The 18,760-nt window shown below is 39.1% G+C and overlaps 1 protein-coding gene across 1 annotated transcript; it reads left to right on the top strand.

The window, feature by feature from the left end:
• Nucleotides 1-1,485: 1,485 nt before the first annotated feature.
• Nucleotides 1,486-14,772, top strand: LOC106950496 (zinc fingers and homeoboxes protein 1). Its single transcript, XM_015037397.1, has 7 exons — nucleotides 1,486-1,969; nucleotides 3,561-4,178; nucleotides 6,082-6,208; nucleotides 8,183-9,448; nucleotides 9,552-9,683; nucleotides 9,877-10,304; nucleotides 11,633-14,772. Exons 1-6 carry the CDS (start codon nucleotides 1,605-1,607, stop codon nucleotides 10,294-10,296), a joined length of 2,928 nt encoding a protein of 975 aa, XP_014892883.1. The 5' UTR covers nucleotides 1,486-1,604; the 3' UTR covers nucleotides 10,297-10,304; nucleotides 11,633-14,772.
• Nucleotides 14,773-18,760: the final 3,988 nt, after the last annotated feature.

The raw sequence follows: 18,760 nt of genomic DNA, 5'->3' as shown, positions 1-18,760 counted from the left end.
ATTTATTATATAATAATGACATAGACTGTCATTGGAATAACAGTCTATGTAATACAGTCCCGAAGGACTACTGATGTTTTAAATATTTCAAGTGTTACACATTTACACTCTGCATATTGGATAGACTCTAATTCCCCTTAATTCTCACATTAGATGTTTATTTTTAGTGGCTGAGAAACTAACGCAGAGGGAGGCTGGTGGAAATAGTGTGTAATGGTGAAGAAGAAAACAGTCATCAATCATGATCAATGTTGTCCTCGTCTCATTGCAGTTGCATATTTTCCTGATTCTTTCAGCCCTATTACACAACACAACCTCAACTTTCCAGGACTTTAAAAAAGTATATAGTATATGTGCGTCAGTAGTCTGGTTCTATAACGTATGAATGGAAAAGCAGCCAGCATCCAAAGAGAAACTAGAGATGTACTCATCTTAAATTTGTGGCCAGTTTTGTAAAGTTTTAATCTGCTAATAGTATCAATTTTATCTGAATATCATTACTCAGTGAGAACTAGATATTTGAAACTGTCTTTTAGCATAATCTAATACCAATTAGTGCAACTAGCTAACATTACTTAAAAACCATTTTAGTGTGTTCTCCAGAGAATGTAGAGCTTCACTGTAATACTAAAATTTCTAAAAGTCTTTCAACATTTCCAAATCCAGTACTCTATTTCATTCTCAACCTTCCTGTTATCTACTGAAAGACTTACATCTGGTAGAACCACAAAGAAGGTTTAAAAATAGGAGTGCACCGATTTATCGGTGCAGATTTCCTTAATTTTGGGAAATAAATGATGGACTGATTTTTACATGTGAAGCCAGTCTTATCCACCGATGTTATCAAACTTGGCAAAGGTCTAAAAATCAACCACTGTGCTTTTTTCTCCCGTGAGAGTTTGACTGACGAACTGGCTGACCAAGTCATGTCTGCATACTTAGAGTTAACAATAGTCACCCCATTGTTCCCAGTCCAGCAACTTTCTTGATATATTGAGCAACATTTCAGACAAAAAAAATGGTATCGACCAAAATCGGAATCTGTACGTTAGGCTTTTTAAAAGATCGGTAATCAGCGATCAGCCAGAAAACTGCAATCGGTGCACCCCTATTTAGAAACTACAATTTTCTTTTAATATTGTCCATAAATCCTTCATTTATTTTTAAACTTGTCATTTTGCTTCAAATAGCTAAGTCTTTGTAACTCAGTCACAACTTACACACCGAAGAGTTTTCTTGTTAGCCCAACATGGTGTGTGTTTTGATCTCAGTTCGGATGAATAATTTGATTTTTTTTAGTTTTCCATCAGAAGTGGCTGATCACCAATAATAAAACCTGAAACTGTTTAGTGTACAGTACAAAATTATTCCTGTTATCGTGACAACAGTAGAGCTGCTAAATGTCAGAAAACCCTGTAAACTGCACTGCTATTTACAGATTTAAAATGACTTCGGATTGCAACATTGCAACATAATGTGCTTTCTTTTCCCACAGGAGTCAAAAATAACTGATAAATTTCAACTGCCAGCATCCTTACATATGGAACCCTAACAGAACAGTTCACACCATCTTCTGTACTCTGCTAAGCTGACCACAACCAAGGATGGCGAGCAGGAGAAAATCAACCATTCCCTGCATGGTTCCTCCTCAGGAAGCCATAGACTCAGATCAGGAGGTGGAGGACGTTATGGACATCACAGACCCTGAGGATAGCAACGAAGTGGCTGCAGTTTATTCCGAGGTTCCTGCTCTGTCGGAGGATCAAGCTGAGGACGCTGATGTCGGGCAGGATGTCGGGTCAGACCCGTACTTGGAATTGAACACAGCTGAAGGGGGATACGAGTGCAAATACTGCAGCTTCCAGACTTCAGAGCTGAACCTGTTCACCATGCATGTGGACACGGAGCACCCCGATGTCATCATTAATGCCTCCTACGTGTGTGTGGAGTGTGACTACCACACCAAAAGGTAAAATGATCACTCTGGGTGGTGTTTGTACCAGTATTGGACACTAGTTTCAGGCCTCGTACATTTGTAGACATTGTGCTTCTTTATAAATATGAAGTCTTATTGGGCTGTAGTCAACAGTTTTCTCATGTCGAGTGCCTTGCAAGAGTATCCACAAATTTCTATGAGAAGATTTTATGTGGTAGATAAACACAAAGTCACATAACAATGATGTATGTTTTTTTTTTTTTAATTACAACTAAACGTCTGAAAAGTTTGGATTGCATTTGCTATAATTATGCATTCAATATGATGCAGAGTTTAAAAGTCTGAAACCGTTTGGAATTTGCTTGTATCATCTTCCAGGTCTCTCTTAGGATGAAAAAAAGCAAATTGAACAGGGAAAAATGCTTTTTTTTCCAGACCCCCCTTCTTTTCGTATATGACAAAGTCTAAGTCAGGGGTCACCAACTCTAGTCCTCAAGGGCTACCATCCTGCAACTTTTAGATTCACCTCTGCTCCAAAATATCCGAATTCCCTCACCAGTATTCATTCCTCTCTGCAATAGGTTGGAAACGAGCAGCTTATTTGATCCAGGTGTGTTTGAGCAGAGACGCATCTAAAAGTTAGATGCGTCTTGTACCTCGATGGTAGCCCTCGAGGACTGGAGTTGGTGACCCCTGGTCTGACTCTAAGTGAATAAATGCTGTTTTTCCACCTAGTATGTCTTTAGACATAGAATGTTAAGATGGACTTGTGGTTTTTAAACTGAATCTTAAATTTCACCCAAGGATTAAAACTGCTATTTTTTTTTTTTTTTTTTTTTAGGATTTAGCAATATAGTTATAAAACCTTGAGTAACCGTAGGATACTCCCTTCTTTACTTGTCAGCTCCAAAAGTTAGAGGTTTTGAAATGATCTCGGTCAGTAAAAATGCCACAAAACCAGATCAGAAGCAAATTTTACATGGCTTGTTTATTTGTGGAACATTCACACAACAAAATCCTACTAATAAGGTTAATAATGTGTATTCACATAGGCAGGTTATAAAACATACAAAAACAGCTGGAAATTCTGGAAATGTTTGACATTTGAAAGAGAAAAAATATGCACGGAGAAAATACTTTGGAATTACAACACCAAGTCTTGTAAAGTTTGTCTCCATCAGCTGCGCATATCCAGAGACAGACAATTTGTCCTTCAAAAACCAAGTCTTTCCAGAGTTACTCAATCTGATTTGTGTGTACTTTGACTGTACCATTTATAACACATAAAGGTAAATGGTTGAATTTATTTAGAGGTACCGGACTAAAGATTGCTTAAGTCAAACGCACACCACACTTTTCTGGTTTTTATTTGGAACTTTAGAAACTTTTTTTTTTTTTTTTTTTTTTTTTTTTTCTGCATCTTCATGCACTAATTACTGGTGCTCTATCACATAACATCCTAGTAAAAAATATAAAAAAAAGGGTATTAATACTTTTTCAAGGTACTGAATGTCTTTGGGAAGTGGTGTCTTTGCCATAGTTTCAAGGCAATTATAAATATACAAAACTGGACTGAAGTTGGATGTTATGTTTCTGTTATGTATCAATGCTCCTCTGTGTTTAGCTACGACACACTTCAGGCCCACAATGCTCGGCTGCACCCAGGCGAGGACAACTTCACGCGGACGATGGTGAAGCGAAACAACGAGACCATCTTCCAGCAGACGGTCAACGATCTCACCTTCGACGGCAGCTTTGTCAAAGTGGAGGAGGACGAGGCGGAAGAAATGTCCCGCAAAGCCATCCCTCTCAGCAAAACTCCCATCATGAGAATCAAAAGCAGACCGGAGCCTAAAAAGTTCGCCACGGCTCATAAGCTGGCCGTTGACGACGTCATAAAAGTAGAGAGTGACGACGAATACGACGACAGCCAGGAGCCGCCCACTCTGTCCCCAGCTCCGACTTCTGCTGCGTCCGCCCCGCGTCTCATCCCCGTCTCCACGCCGGTGCAGGTCCAGACCATCCCCCAGAGCATCATGGTTAACAGCCCCAACATGCTGCAGATTAAAGGGGGCTCTGCAGGAGGCAGCTCTGTTCTGCCCCCGGGGACTTTGGCCCAGGTTCTGTCCGCCCTGCAGAACCAGCAGAGCACCCAGACCCAGCTCCTGATCCCCATCAGCAGCATCCCCACCTACAACACCGCCATGGACAACAACGTCCTGCTGGTCAGCGCTTACAACAGGTAAATCCTCCTCATGCTTACTTCATTTTTTTCACTATAAATGCTGTTTTCCCAAAATTAAGAGTTCTGGATTATGACATGACACTAGCTGCGTTTCCATTACAAATGTGTGCAAAACATTGTAAATATTCTGCTGACGTCAAAAAAAAGCAGAATTTTGCAATAGTAATGATTCAATTAAATAAGATGCAATTAAAATCACTCATAAGTTTGTTCACACAGTAAGTCGTTAAAAAATATGCCGTGCCATAATCGTCCTACTACTTCCCGTCGTCTTCTTCTAAAAGTGAAAATGTAAAAACACCTGGTTGTTGGTGTGACTCGTGTGATGTGAAAAAATGTGTTTCCACTGCAGTTTTGCGAAACACACCAGTTTCAATATGGCTGAAAAACTACCTCATTGTTACACAAAAGCTTTATTGAAAAAAGAAAAGCACACTTTTTTTACCATTGTCATGTTTCCTTTTAGCATATTTATTTTCTCAATTCCAGGTTGTACAATCGTACAGCCAATGGACAAGCAGCTACTGTGTCACATTGGTCAAAAATAGAAACCCATGAAAAATAGCTGTTATAAACAGTGCATGGGTTAGTGGTTTACTTTCTGTTCTTAAAATATTTCAATTCAGAGTTTCAGACTGAGTCGTCATGCAATATTTTCACAAACTTTCCTGCTTCAGTTACTGTCTGATGTTTGTTTCATCATAAGTATTTCATAAGATGTCAAAGCTTTTATTAAGTGCTTTAAGCCTAGATCACTGTCCACTTGTTTGATCCTGGCATATTGATAAATGTTTTCTTCATCAATGCTTTCAGGTTGTTGCATTTTATCTGCTTTCTCACTGTTTGATGATTGACCAGAGATTCATTGTAGTGTCCTGGAAAACATCTGTTCTGTTCTGGGATCTACCTGGTTATGACTCAGGTTGTTGATATTGGGAAAACATGAAATTGTAGTATTATTGTTAAATATTCTGGTGATAATATTGACTAGGTTTATCCTGCATTCTTGTCTCTACTGACTGTCTTTTCCATCATCACAGTTTTTCCCCCCTGAGTGTTAGAGAGTTATCATCAGTTGCGGAGAAAAGAGACAGTACAAATCTCTCCAAGTACTTAAATGTATTGTAGGAAAGCAAAGTTTCATCTATAAAAGTTTTAGCATGTATAAAATAATGAATTCAGGCTGATTTTTCAGCACATATTGTAAAGACATTTGTGATTTGATATATTGTGCAGCTTTAGTTACTTTTCCTTTTGACTTCCTTCGCCCTGGAAAATGTTCTGCTCCTCACCCATTTTCCCCTGGTTGCTGTTGGGGACATTTTGATCCCATTTTTTCTACGGCAGTGTTTTTATGGAAAAGTGTGAGTGAGTCCACTCCCTTAGACAAGAGGCAACCTCACATGTGAATGGTCTTGGGTTGCTTCACTGTTGGCCTGACACAAAACTCATGGGAGCATCACCTTCTGTTCTCCTGGCATGTTTATAGCAGCCTGAAGCCTGCTTCACTAACTTTCATTGACATTTAGTAATTGCATTTAATCTAACAATTTTTATAGCACCATAGATTCCATGAGACCTGCCACAATAAAATTTTAACTGTAAAGTTTGTGAAAATCTTAATTACTGTCAGTTTTAAAACTTTTTTTCTCCACAACTGTAATAAACTTCTTATACAACCTCCATTGTTCCTGCGTTATTGGAAAGTGAACCTGCTGTATGAAAATAAACTACATCTAGTGTTATTAAAGGATTAAATGTTTTCATCTCATCTTTTTGTCAATAGTAATAGAAATTCAGTGTGGCAAAAGGAAAACACTGTCAATTCTTTTCTATATCTTCCCAAATACATGAGAAAAATTGTTATATTTTTTTTTTTATTACTTTGTTTATATCACAGGTTTCCATATCCTTCGGTGTCAGAGATCATCGGCTTGTCGGCACAGACAAAGTTCAGCGAGGAGCAGATCAAAGTCTGGTTTTCTGCCCAAAGGCTCAAACATGGAGTCAGCTGGACACCAGAGGAGGTCAGTGCTAATGCACCGGAAATCCGCATTTCCTGCTGCAGTTTTACATGTTACTGTGTTGCTAATATGACAACACAAACAAACTGCTTTAATTTTAAAATGATCTATAGCGCTGTCAAAAACGTAGTTCAACATTATGGCCTGATTATGTAGAGGCAAGGGTGGATTTTATTGTAAGTGCAAAGGAAACAGAATGTGTTTGATTAACTCTCAGCACTTTGGAGCAAGCTGCCTGGCAGACCCGGAGGAGTTTTTCAAAGTAATTTCTGTTGATTTGCTGGAAAGCAGTGATGATTTTATTGATTACATGACCTCATTTATGCGGTACTTGCGTTTTATTGCTTTTTATCTCATCTCCTTCCAGTTGCTGTAATTTGTTGTGGCTGTTGGGTAATTTAGAGCTACGACAGATTATTTGTATAGTTTGCTGTGGGAATTTTGGCTGTTTGGATTTAGTGTGTGTCAAAATAGTTCTCTGTGTTTAAAAGTGAGAAAGTACATTAACCTTGTTTAATTTAGTTTAGCGGGAAAGATACTTCTTAATGCACCTTTTTGTTTTCATCTCTACAATGCTTTATTGAAATATTTGGAAAGACATCAGTTTATTCCAAATATTTTATTATCACCGGTTCTCAGACTCTCAGTACTGACACCACCCTGGTCAAAGTGTTCAATGACATCTGCGTAAATACAGACTGTGGAAGAACCACATTGCTGGTTCTGTTGGACCTCAGTGCAGCATTCCTGCCGTCCTGCATTTCATTAATGTGGCGTTTACGTAAGAGTGCCGGGAAGAAAGCCACAAGATGTCTTGTTTGCAGAGTGCCACAAGCCTTGTAGGGGACTCGGCCAATATCTGTTGAAAGCTGCAAAAAGAGTCGACCCTGGGGTCAAAATTTAACTTCCAACAACAATGATAATACAGTCAAAGCTACAATGGAGGAGATCAACGCATGGTCATGTGGTGGAGTGGCCCAGGCAAAGTTCAAACCCAGACTTAAAGCTGATGTTTAGATATCCTCTGTCCAATCTGATGTGGAGCTGCTGTAGTTTAAATGCAGCAGATCAGTCCTGCGAACCAAGCAGCCTCTCTCTCTTTGCAGACTTTTTCCCTATTATTCCATTCGCCTCTTGTACAGCTGAAACAAATAATCAGATGCATCACGATGAATCAATTATTGAAATAATCATAAAATAATTGATAACTAAAGTCCACAGACTCCAAAATATACCAATAGTGGAAAAACAAGATATTGAGATAATTAAGCCAAAATTGTACAAAAAATGTACACTTTGCTTGTAAAACTGTAAAAAATTATAATCGCCAATTCAGTTATACACTATATTGATGTTAAGTCAAATGGAAAGGGGTGAGCTTTTCACATGCTGTTGATAGCAGTTTTAATTTGTAGCTTTGTCCAGAATAAACATAACACACCATCATTCTCCTACTGCTACCCGTCTTTTTCACCAGTAGTAACATCTGGCATTGATCATGTGACTCGTATGATGCGTTAATAGTGTTTCCGATGCTGTTTTGCGAAATACATCTATGTCAATATGACAGAAAAATCACATCATTCTATCTCAAAATCTTTTTTAGAGTTTTTTTTAAGTTGTGTTTCCTTCAAGAGAAAAACCACAACTTGCACTCACCACTCCAGACTGTCCTGGTGAGGAAGAACTCTTAGTTTCCTGGTTTGCAAAGCTGGTAGAAATACTAAAGGGACTTCTAAAAAGTTAAAGGAATTGAAGGGCTGGTATTGATTTTGAAAGGCATTTTGTGTCAAGAGGTGAAATTGTTTAAATCTAGCAACCACTTGTGTATCTCAGTCTGCTGACGGATCAACTTCACTCTTAGTAAAGTTGACATGATGGAAAGCAAGAAAAAGCTTCTGTTGCCTGGAGGCCTGAGTGGCTAAAAACGATATCCATGAAATAAAAGAATCTTTTTATATCCCCTCTTCTCTGCAGGTGGAGGAGGCAAGGAGAAAGAAGTTTAACGGCACAGTTCAGACCGTTCCCCAGACCATCACCGTCATCCCCGCCAACATCGGCACAGCTACAAACGGACTGCAGTCCATCTTTCAGACCTGTCAGATTGTTGGACAGCCAGGTCTTGTCCTCACTCAGGTGGCTGGCAGCGGGAGTACTGTCCCCGTAGCGTCTCCCATCACTTTGACTGTCGCCGGGATGCCTGGAAACCAGCCCAAAGCAGCCGAAGCTTCAGCCCCTGAATCCAACGCAGAGGTTTCAGCTTCGTCTGCCAGCACGTCTCTCAGTTTGGATGCAACAGCTACCAAACCGAAGAAGTCCAAAGAACAGCTGGCAGAGCTGAAGGCAAGCTACAGCAGGAGGCAGTTTGCCACGGAGGAGGAGATTTCGAGGCTCATGGAGGTCACCAAACTCTCCAAAAGGGCAATAAAAAAGTGGTTCAGTGACACACGTTACAACCAGAGGAACTCAAGGGATCACCACAGCTTGCTGCTGAGTGAAACTTCATCCAGCAGGGCAGCATTCTCAGGAGCAGGCAGAGCAGGGAGGAGCAGCAGCTTTACTGAAAACATCAGCGGCGACACACTGTCAGACTTCACCACCGCCGCAATCAGCACACCCACAACCACCACCGCGACTCCCACCACCATCGTTATAGACTCTAGTGATGATGCCAGTGACTCTTCGCCCACCACTGCCAATGCTCCCGGTTCTTCCGGGTCAACCGGCGAACCCCGCGTCAAATTCCGCCACGCCTTTCCCGACTTTACGCCACAGAGGTTCAAGGAAAAAACTACAGAGCAGCTGCACATCCTGGAGGCCAGCTTCCAGAAATCAGACATGCCTTCAGACGAGGAGCTGAGCCGGCTGCGTGCGGAAACCAAGCTGACGAGACGGGAGGTGGACGCCTGGTTCACGGAACGACGGAAAACACCTTTAGCGGCGCTGTTAAAAGACAGCGATACTGAGATCGAGGAAAAGGTGAAATCCATGACGCCTGTAGGATCTCAGGAGGCACAGACCACCGGCCATGTTGGGAGGAAAATCCTGAAGAAGACCCCAGCGCAGCTCCATATTTTGAAGAAAGCCTTTGTTCACTCACAGTGGCCAACTTCTGAGGAGTACGATCAGATGGCGACGAAGACTGGCCTGCCGCGGACCTACATCGTCAACTGGTTTGGAGACACGCGCTACGCCTGCAAAAACAGCAACCTGAAGTGGTACTACCTGTACCAGAGTGGCAAGGTGCACAAACTGTCCTAATTGCATGCAACTAGGATACCAGCTTTACAATATTGGCAGTTTGTTCAGGCACCTGAAGTCTTATTTGTTGTTTTGTGGCGTTAAGGTGGACGAGGCATTGAATGGTGCAGGAAAAGGCCAGAAAAAGTCCAGGAAGCGGTTTCGTGGTTGGTCCAGGAGGACACGCCGGCCGTACCCCTGCAAGCGTTCTCCACAAGGTGGCGTAGGAGTCATCAAGGTCTGTGCATAAACTTTGGATTAAGTCAACCTTCTATTATGATGATCACATTTTGTAGCACAAAATGATAGCAGCTCTGATTTTATTATAATGTGTAAATTTAAGATTTTACGTGGAGATTAATTGTACTGTCACTGGAGTTGGTGGATAAACATCTCCATCTGTAACTTCTCTCTTTGTGCTTCTTCTCCAGGTGAAGTCTGGAAAGGAGTTTCTTAAGGATTACTACCTCAAGCACAGAGCTCTGAACGAAAGAGACCTGGATGATCTGGTGACAAAATCCAAAATGAGCTACGAGCAGGTGAGAGACTGGTTCTCCGAAACCACCAGGAAGGTGGAGGAGGGAAAGGAGCCGTTCAGCGACGAGGAGGCGGAGGAGGATGGCGAGGAGGAGGAAGAAGAGGACGAGGCGGCGACAGCTGAGTGTAGAGACAGTGAAGGAGAAATGGAGGCAAAAGAACAAGGAGAGGTGGCATCAAATGATGAGTGCATAAGGGAAGAAAAGGAGGAGGACCCCAATCAGGAAGAGGAGGAGCAGGAGGAGGATGACGCTGTTGAGGAGGAATCTGAAAGTGTCAGCCATTCACAGCCTCAGACTGAGGAGCAGACATGAGCCAGCAGGTGGGCTTGTTTCTTTTTTGGCTCTTGTGCTTTGCAGAAACACCAACCTGTGAAAGCAGGTTGGGTTATTTTTAGACATTTACTCACACCCACTCATTATCGGCGCTCAGAATGATTTGTTTGGACAGGTTTTTCCCCTCCAAGATGGAGTGATTATACAACTCCTGTCATTTTAAAAAATAAGAATTGGGTGCACACATGAGAGAAAAGACTGTAAAGCAGGGGTCCCCAAACTACGGCCCGCGGGCCGGATCCGGCCCGCCACGTCATTTGGTCCGGCCCCCTGAACAATGCCGGATCCGGCCCGCCTGCTCATACCAGAGAGCATTCAGTGTTTTTTTTCATATATTGTATTTTCCGGTTTATATGTGGATTTTTCTTCAACCACCAGGGGGCTTTTGAACAATTGTGAAACTTACTTTCCCTCAATGGAATATATACTCGTCAGTCACCGTTTCACTCACGGTTTTTTCCATTTGCATTCTGGGTAAAAATCTATCCAAAAGTGTCGTCCGTCCCCCCCCCCCGTCGACAAGAATTTCTTTGTTTTTTTTACTGCAAAAACTAAGACCGGCCCCCGACCACAGAAAGGAACAGCTATGTGGCCCTCGCAGGAAAAAGTTTGGGGACCCCTGCTGTAAAGTCTAGATTAAGTTTAATAGTTTGAAGTTTGTGCTGAGTCATTCTTACAACAGAGTTCTGCCTCATTTGTTGACAGAAACCGCCTGCAAAATATTTCTTCTTGGAGGTTATGGAGTTTTACTGTACTGTTTGTTGTGTCACCATAATGTGATTTACATCAGTCATTGTGCAGTTTGATCTAAAACTATACAATGCTTCCAAATATAAAAGTATTGGCAAGTTTTTGCAAGCTTACAATGTATTTTCAGTCCTTCTTGAACCACACTTACAAGTCAGGCAATCAAGCTAGACTACAAGTGCTGGCAAGAAGAGTGGTTCAGTTTCATCATCCAGAATGCCAGACGTTTAGTGATTGGTAGTTTTAAGACAATGACAGTGCATGAATTCTTTTTCAATAATTTTTGCATTTGAGAAAATTTAAACTTCAAAGCTTAGTTATTGTTTATAGAAGTAATTAATATTTAAATCATAATTAAAAGATTAAAATGAATGACGTTCATGCCCATAACTGCAGGTACATTTCTGACCAGAAGTGCGTCACATTTATTATTCCATGCCGCTTACTTTAGATATACAATGACAGAAACGATAAAGGTGTAGCTCTTAAACTTTATAACCTGTTGTAGAAACTTCACAGTTTACAGTATTGTACATTTCTAAAGTTATTGTTCATATTCCTTCTCCAGATTCAGCATTGCTGCCCCCACTTTGGAGCCAACACACAAGATGACGCATATTAGTGTTTCTCAGCTGGCGAGTCAGGACCTGCAGACGGCCGCAGAAAGCTCAGGCGGATCATGCCACGTCAAACAATGCGACATGATTGAGGTTTGTGCCTTGAAATTAAGTTGGGGTAATAATGCAGCTGAAAATCACTGAATCGGAGGCGATGCAGGACACAGCCTGTGTGGATTTAGTTTCTTCTGGGTGATGGACAGTGAGGACCAAGTGGATGCACAAAGCAAAGCCTTTCACCAAACAATATGTACGCAAGTTCCTTTGCTGCCCTCTTATAAGGAATGGGACTTTATTTTGGACCTTTAGGTCCTTTTTTCTTATAAAAGACACTTTGTATAAAGAAAAAAAAAATCATTCAAAACATTTCTACTAATGTGAGACCTTGCATGGTTTGTCTCTTTTTGTGAATCATGGAGGAACATTTTTCTCAAGGAAACTTTCTCTGCTCAAATCCATCAGACACTTTCTTTGCCTCACAGAAAAAACGGTTTTTAAAACTTGAGCTTTCTGTGAATTAAAAATGCAATTTAGTGCCATTGAGTTAAGTTTTTTTTTTGTTTGTTTTTTTTTAATTAAGAAAAATTACCACTGGAATGATTTTCAATATCAGTGTTTTTAACCGTTTTGTATTTTTTCCCCAAATCATTTTACAGTCACAAAACAATATTTGTAATAACTGGATCAATTATACTGTTTTAAAAATGATACAGGTTGAGATTGGGGTCCGCTCAGTTTCAGTTAAATCAGATTTCTGTGGAACAAATAGAGGAGGCGTGGCGTAATCCCAGCAGAGCCAAGTGTTTAAAGGAAAAATCATGCACCAAAAATGTGTTCAGCATTAGAAATGCAGTAAATTCTCAACTCTGAAAACCCAACAGCTATAAAAACAGACTGATTAAGAATTTAAACAACATTGCAATGTGTTGCTCATAAAGGGATAATGGTGAATTTTATTGGGTTTACTTCACAGGTTATGATCAGTAAATAACACTTGGATGAAAAGCAGTTTTCCAGTCAACGTTTTGTCAGATTGAGTATGAGGCATAGTGAAATTCTGCCACTCTGAAACAACACCAATTACAAAAATGTCTTAGGAGCAACGATGTGGACGGGATTCAGTAAGATAGAAATACTTGGTAGAACTTTACTTATTTTGATGCTTCATGGAGAGGAACAAAGATCTGAGCACTACTACAACTGTTGTGGGTAATAATGTTTGGGTCTGGTGACAGTATGTGCTTGTGGTTACAAGTGTTGCTGAATTGTCTTTGTAGACTGGAGTCACATCACCGAGTCAAATTAAGAAAATTACACTTAACTTGACACAAATTAATTTTAGTAAGGTGTGACTTTAAATACACTATAACTTTTTTGTGTAAATAATTATATCATATAAACTATTCCGAAACTACAAATTAAGCAAGATGAGGGACAAAAGTATGACATGGTACTACGAAGTTGAATAGGATAAATTTTAATACGTATTAAATAAAGTGCCATCACTGTTATTGCAAACACTAAAAGTTGTAAAAATGCATTTTTTAATAAAGTACATACAGTCACATGCAGTCATTGTTACTGTGCAGTTACATGACCTAGCTGGTTAAATGTGTTAAAGATTCTAAATTAAATGTTTTTGGGATTTGATTCAAGACTGAAAAGTTTTGAAACAATGACTTTTTGGAACTTTAAAACCAGTGTTGCATTAGACGCATGTTAACATAAAAATTGCATTTAAAAAACAACCATTGTAGGCCAACTTTGTGGAACAGTGACCTTCCTTTTTTCCCTTTGGAAACTTGCTTTCAAGGGATCTTAAATAAAGAAAATAGCTTCGTCCTGATTTGCAGTATTTTAGTTTTGTTTAAAGTATATTTAACAAGTTACTACAATATTTAACATGGAGATTCTACTTTTGTCTTGGCTCTACTCTGACAAGCTGTTGGCTGGAAATCAAATCTGTTTCATTAAACAAGGATCAGTTAGAAAATTAACAACTAATTGGACATAATTTCTCAACAGAACCCCTCTAAAGTGAACCATTCCTTGATTCACATTCAAGGACAAAGTGCCTAATTTGACAACCTTCAGTTTATAAACTTATTCGTGAATTCAGAAACTGTAATTTAATTTTATTTACTGACAAAAATCTGTACTGGCTTTTATGAATTCTGCCTACGTTTTCTAGCCAATTTTCTTATAGAAACCTATGAATTATTGGAAAAACCAGGAGAAATTTTTTTTAAATATTTGTAAAACATGTTGATCGTTTCTTGAAGAAAATTATGCTAAAAGCATTAAAAAAATAAATCAGTTAGAATCCTGATGTAATATATTGACTGCCTCAACGGTTTTGTAGCATCCTTAAATGAACCGAAATAATCATGTTTTGAATAAAAAAAAATTGTTTGATTTCTGTTTCGCATTCAGAATACAGTACAGTTTGCTCTTCAGGAAACAAGCAACATTACCTCAGTCAGTTAAGCTACAAACTCAGTAAGATTGTGACATTTAGAAACATTCACACAACGGTTTTTCTTTAACTTGATACTGTATGCATGATAATGAGTTCATAGTAATGATGTCTTTCAGAAGGCGTTTCTTTGCCACCAAAGTAAGTGAATAACTTTAGAAAACAAAACAATGGACAGTTTAGTGTCTTTGTCAACTCAGATACGGGTGAACTAGTAAACTAAACTTTCAGGTTGTGTCAAATAAATGACAGAATATTTTAGGCATAATAAATAATAATCTCTTGGCTCCGTTTTTACCTTTTTAAGACTTTAAGAAATATAAAGAAAAAAGATCTTATGTTGCTTTTCTCTGCTTTCTTCTTGTTTTTACGGAACCATGTCAGGGTATGCACACAAAGAAAATCAGTTCTGGTGGACTCTGTTTGGTTTGTAATCATTTCATCTGCAACATGGATCCTCATGTGAGCGCTGTAATTTGGCAAACTTACGCATTTTCTGCTATTTTGCAATTGCTTTAGTAGCCAACAGTTTTTAGTAGTTAATTTATTTATTATATCTGAACTTTCATGAATACCTTTTTCTTGTCTGCGAGAAAATAAAAAGTGAAAACCTGATTGAATTTGTTTGGGTTTCATTTTCTGAGCTTCAAACCAGTTTTGAATGAATGTCAGTGAGTGGTTTTATGTTCCTCCATGTTTGCTTTCCACCGTGTTTAAAAAAATTGGCTACATGTTGAGATGAGATCTTTAGCCTGATTTTTTTTACTTTTTGTTTTTTTTTGTTACTCCTATTTGTTATTTGACCATTTATTTGTCTCTGCTGGTTAATTGGTTTTAAAAATATGAATTAGTCCCTCCCTACCATTGCAGAAGGAAAATCCATAAAACACAAAACATGTTTCTCATCACTTTTTTTTTCTTTTTATCATCTTGTTGTTTAATTGTGGTGCCAACAAAGCTTTTTATATGCAAATGATCATTTTAGGGGAGCCTCACAGCCGATTTGGGCATACAGATAGAGCTGCTAATCAGGCTTATTTCTGTCCTTACAAATTCACAATGATTGCAATTTATAAAAGAACAATATGTCCTCACAGCTTTATAAATCTCATTGAAAGAAAAAAGGAAGCATAGTTTTAACTTTTCAAGCATTTTTTTGCATTTGGCTATTTTTTTGTTTTCTTAAACAAAAAAATCTTTAAGGAGGATCTTTAAGGAATTCCTCTAAATTAGTTAAATCATGATGTAAAACAAAAAGGTGTTACAAAATAAATACATTTTCATCATGAGAATGCGTAAGAGAAAAATCAGTGTATTTTATCACCTGGTGGTTACTTGGCAACCATAAAATGAAAGCCACAATTAAGACATAAAGCCATGATTTAGACATACATTTCTAAAGACAACTTTTTCTTTTTTCTGTTTTGGTAGAGCAGGCGCATCATATAGCGAGGACATGCTCGGCTCGGTGCAGCTGACCAGAATCGGATGCCCTGTTGTTGTTTTTCCTGTTAATTACTATTGAATGAAGACTACCAGTGCCTCCAAACCTTAAAAAATATCCTACAATACACGGATTCAGCCAAAAAATTATATTAATTTACAAAATCTTTCAAATAACTTTGTGAAATTCTTTAAATTGTCACCCTATAAATGAATGTTAAACCCTTACTGACTACATTTGTTAATCTAAAAATATTAGTGGTTTTCATGCCAAACACAGGTGAAGTTCATTTTAATATGGCATAGACAATAAATTAAAGCTTAAATATTTAGTATCCCATCTAAACACATATAATTAGGAGTAACTAAACACTAGATGGCAGCAAAGTGCTTCCAAAATAATTCTTGGTGCTGTAAGTGAAGAAAAACCATCAACCACCCAGAATGGGACACATCCATCACTTAGCTGTCTTAAGACCAGGAGCAGCTTGGAGTGAATACTTCACAATAATAGAAATGTTTTAAAAGATCAAAGTCAAATTTAAGTGTTTTTAGTCTAAAATTTCTCAAAACCCACCCAGGGTGTGAACCACTGGAAAGACTAGTTTTCAATGATATACCAAGTAAAAAGTAAATCTATAACACCAGATACAGATGTGCTGTTACAGCATCACAAAACATCTGAAAAGTTTAGAAACACTAAAGTAAATGTTGGGGGAGGAGGGGTTGCTCTGTGGTGATGTGTATTTTGTGGTACATTACCTGAAAGTTTAACCAGAGCAGCTCAAATTGGGGCGAGTTTGGAGCCGACGGGTCACCTGTCTCTCCTTAAATGATGAGTCCAGACAGAGGCTTCAGTATCTGTCTTGATCTGAAAGCAGAATTGAAGGTACCATTTAAAATCTGGTTAATATAATCTCAGAGTACAGAAGAAGATTCAGATTTAACTGCTTAATTCAGTCTGAAATACTTTAACGCTGCTTAGTAAAATGTGTGCTAAGGAATTCAGAGAATTGTTATAAATTCTGATTCTATAGCAATTCTTCAGCAGTCGTAAATTTTAGGTGTTCTTACACAAAAGGAACTGAAATTTTGCCAAAATAATACCATCCACTAATCCTTTTACTTTCACTCTCCCTTTTGATGTAGATTAACAGCAGCTCTTTAGCTCGCTGCTTTCCTCACCAAGACGGAGAAGAGCCTGGTGCAGTAAGCTGAGGGTCAGGTGAGGACAGGAGCTGAGGCATGCTGATTTCCGCATTGTACTCTGGCTAAGACATTATTTAAAAAAAGAAAAAAAAACGTATTAAAATTCTTACAAACTCAAAAATGGAAACTGACAGCTTTTCTCTTTACAGCATTGCAAACTTTGATCAGTCTTGGTTTTGTGCAGTAGAGGCAAAAGAATGCAAGTTGTACAATTTTTATGAAAATTTTAAGTAGGGATGCACCAATTCACATTTTTTTATTTCTAATACTGACCTCTGAGGTTTATTTACCCAGCACTGATCAGATAAAGTTAAAATGTTTCTTTCTTTTAAGCACAGAACACACAAATGTACTGAATTACACCTTTATTTTCTAACTCTGCACCGGGACTGCATACTTGAATACACCAATAGCATTACAAACTCGGCCAAACATGTAAAACCAACGCAGCACTTTAATTGGTTCAGTCAGTAAAATAAGGATTATAAAAGTGTGAAGTGCCTTGAATGACAGCTTCCATATTTACTTATGTACCTCTAAGCTCCTTGTGTTATTTTCTATTAACTTAAGCCAATATGTTTATAACTACTGAAATAATGTAGCACAGCTCATCTTGGACCGGTGTGATATTCTGCTGGGAACACCTGCAGGTCAGGTTTTTCCAGGACGAAGGTGAGAATAATGATGAATGATTCCACATTTTCCTCTGCTTTAAATTCAGTTGTTGTTGTTTGAGCATGTCTGCTTTTGAATGTTTCACTCCTTCTAAAAATGAAAATTTCTGAAGCCGTATTGTTAAATCATAAATTTTCACTTCAGCTGTAAACAGCATCTGCCTCATTCCTTCAGGCTTTGTATTGTTGCAACCCTCTCTGAACCATTCAAGGTATTCAATGTCTGTGCCAAGTTCATCTGGTGAAGTGCCATAGAAACCAAAAGCACCATAGAAACCAGTTTAACCAGTGCAGACAATTTGCTCTTCTGTTTCATGATGAAGTTCCACTTGCAGTTACTCTTCAGCTTCTCTAAAGTTAGATTTGGCTGTATTTTTTTTTTGGTTTCAGCTCCGGCTTTAGAAGAATTTGTGAACAAGATGACATGAAGCATTTTTTGGGGCCTTGTTGGGGAGTTTTGGCACATCTGCCTGGTGAAACCCGGCTGTTGTTCTCTTCGTGCATTTACTCCAGCAGATGGCAGTGTGAGCTCAAACATGGACCTCTCTTTCCTCTACTGTAAATCATGTAAATCTGGCTGAGGTTAGGTAATACACCATTTGTTCACAAATCTGGGAATTATGCAGCTTTACTGGAAGTTAGGTTTTTGGAAAGCGGCTGCTACTGTGAGTTTTTATTTTTTTCTCTCCCTCGGTTTCTGGGCTTTTTCTTATAGATTTTGGTCTGAATTAATGAAACATTTCTAGGGGAAAAGGCTGAGCCGTGCCCTCAGTAACCAAAAAACGAGCTCTGCCCCATTTTGTGGCATCGACTCTTCCTCAAACACCAGTTACACGCCGCAAATGGTTTGGCACAGACTGCTTTGAAAACACAAGCGCAACAGCAGCCTCGCAGGAGGCAAAAACTTGAATTATATTTTGGTTTAAGGAAAAGGGAGGGAGGTCAAATTAAAAGGAGGCGAATGAAGAGTTAACCTGCACTAGACCCATGTGAACTGAGCAGGACCTGCTCCCCTCCTAATCAGAGCAGAGAGAGAAAGGGATAAAGGAGGAGGCTGAGGGTGGGAGAGGGCGGAGGGATGAGGAGGAGAAAACGAGAGTTGACACGAGTGGTGAGATGGGCCGAACAGAGGCCATGTGAGGACAGCAGAGAACATTTCCACTACTGACCTACTTCCACACGCTCGCTCCCTCTCTCACACACGCATACATACCCACAGAGAAAATCTATAGAGCCGCCTGATGACGACTAAATCTCTTGTTTAATTCACTCCAGAA

This window comes from Poecilia latipinna, unplaced genomic scaffold (genome assembly GCF_001443285.1).
Source record: "Poecilia latipinna isolate Pla-1442-1.1 unplaced genomic scaffold, P_latipinna-1.0 Scaffold403, whole genome shotgun sequence".
In the NCBI taxonomy this organism is placed as follows: Eukaryota; Metazoa; Chordata; class Actinopteri; order Cyprinodontiformes; family Poeciliidae; genus Poecilia; species Poecilia latipinna.
This window is presented reverse-complemented; position numbering and strand designations above follow the sequence as displayed.

What these genes read in the sequence shown, in the direction of transcription:
- LOC106950496 (XM_015037397.1), top strand. Translation starts at nt 1,605, where the DNA reads ATGGCGAGCAGGAGAAAATCAACCATTCCCTGCATGGTTCCTCCTCAG. An exon ending in TGTGACTACCACACCAAAAG is followed by an intron (nt 1,970 to 3,560) that starts GTAAAATGATCA and finishes CTCTGTGTTTAG; the next exon opens with CTACGACACACTTCAGGCCC. An exon ending in GTGGCGTAGGAGTCATCAAG is followed by an intron (nt 9,684 to 9,876) that starts GTCTGTGCATAA and finishes CTTCTTCTCCAG; the next exon opens with GTGAAGTCTGGAAAGGAGTT.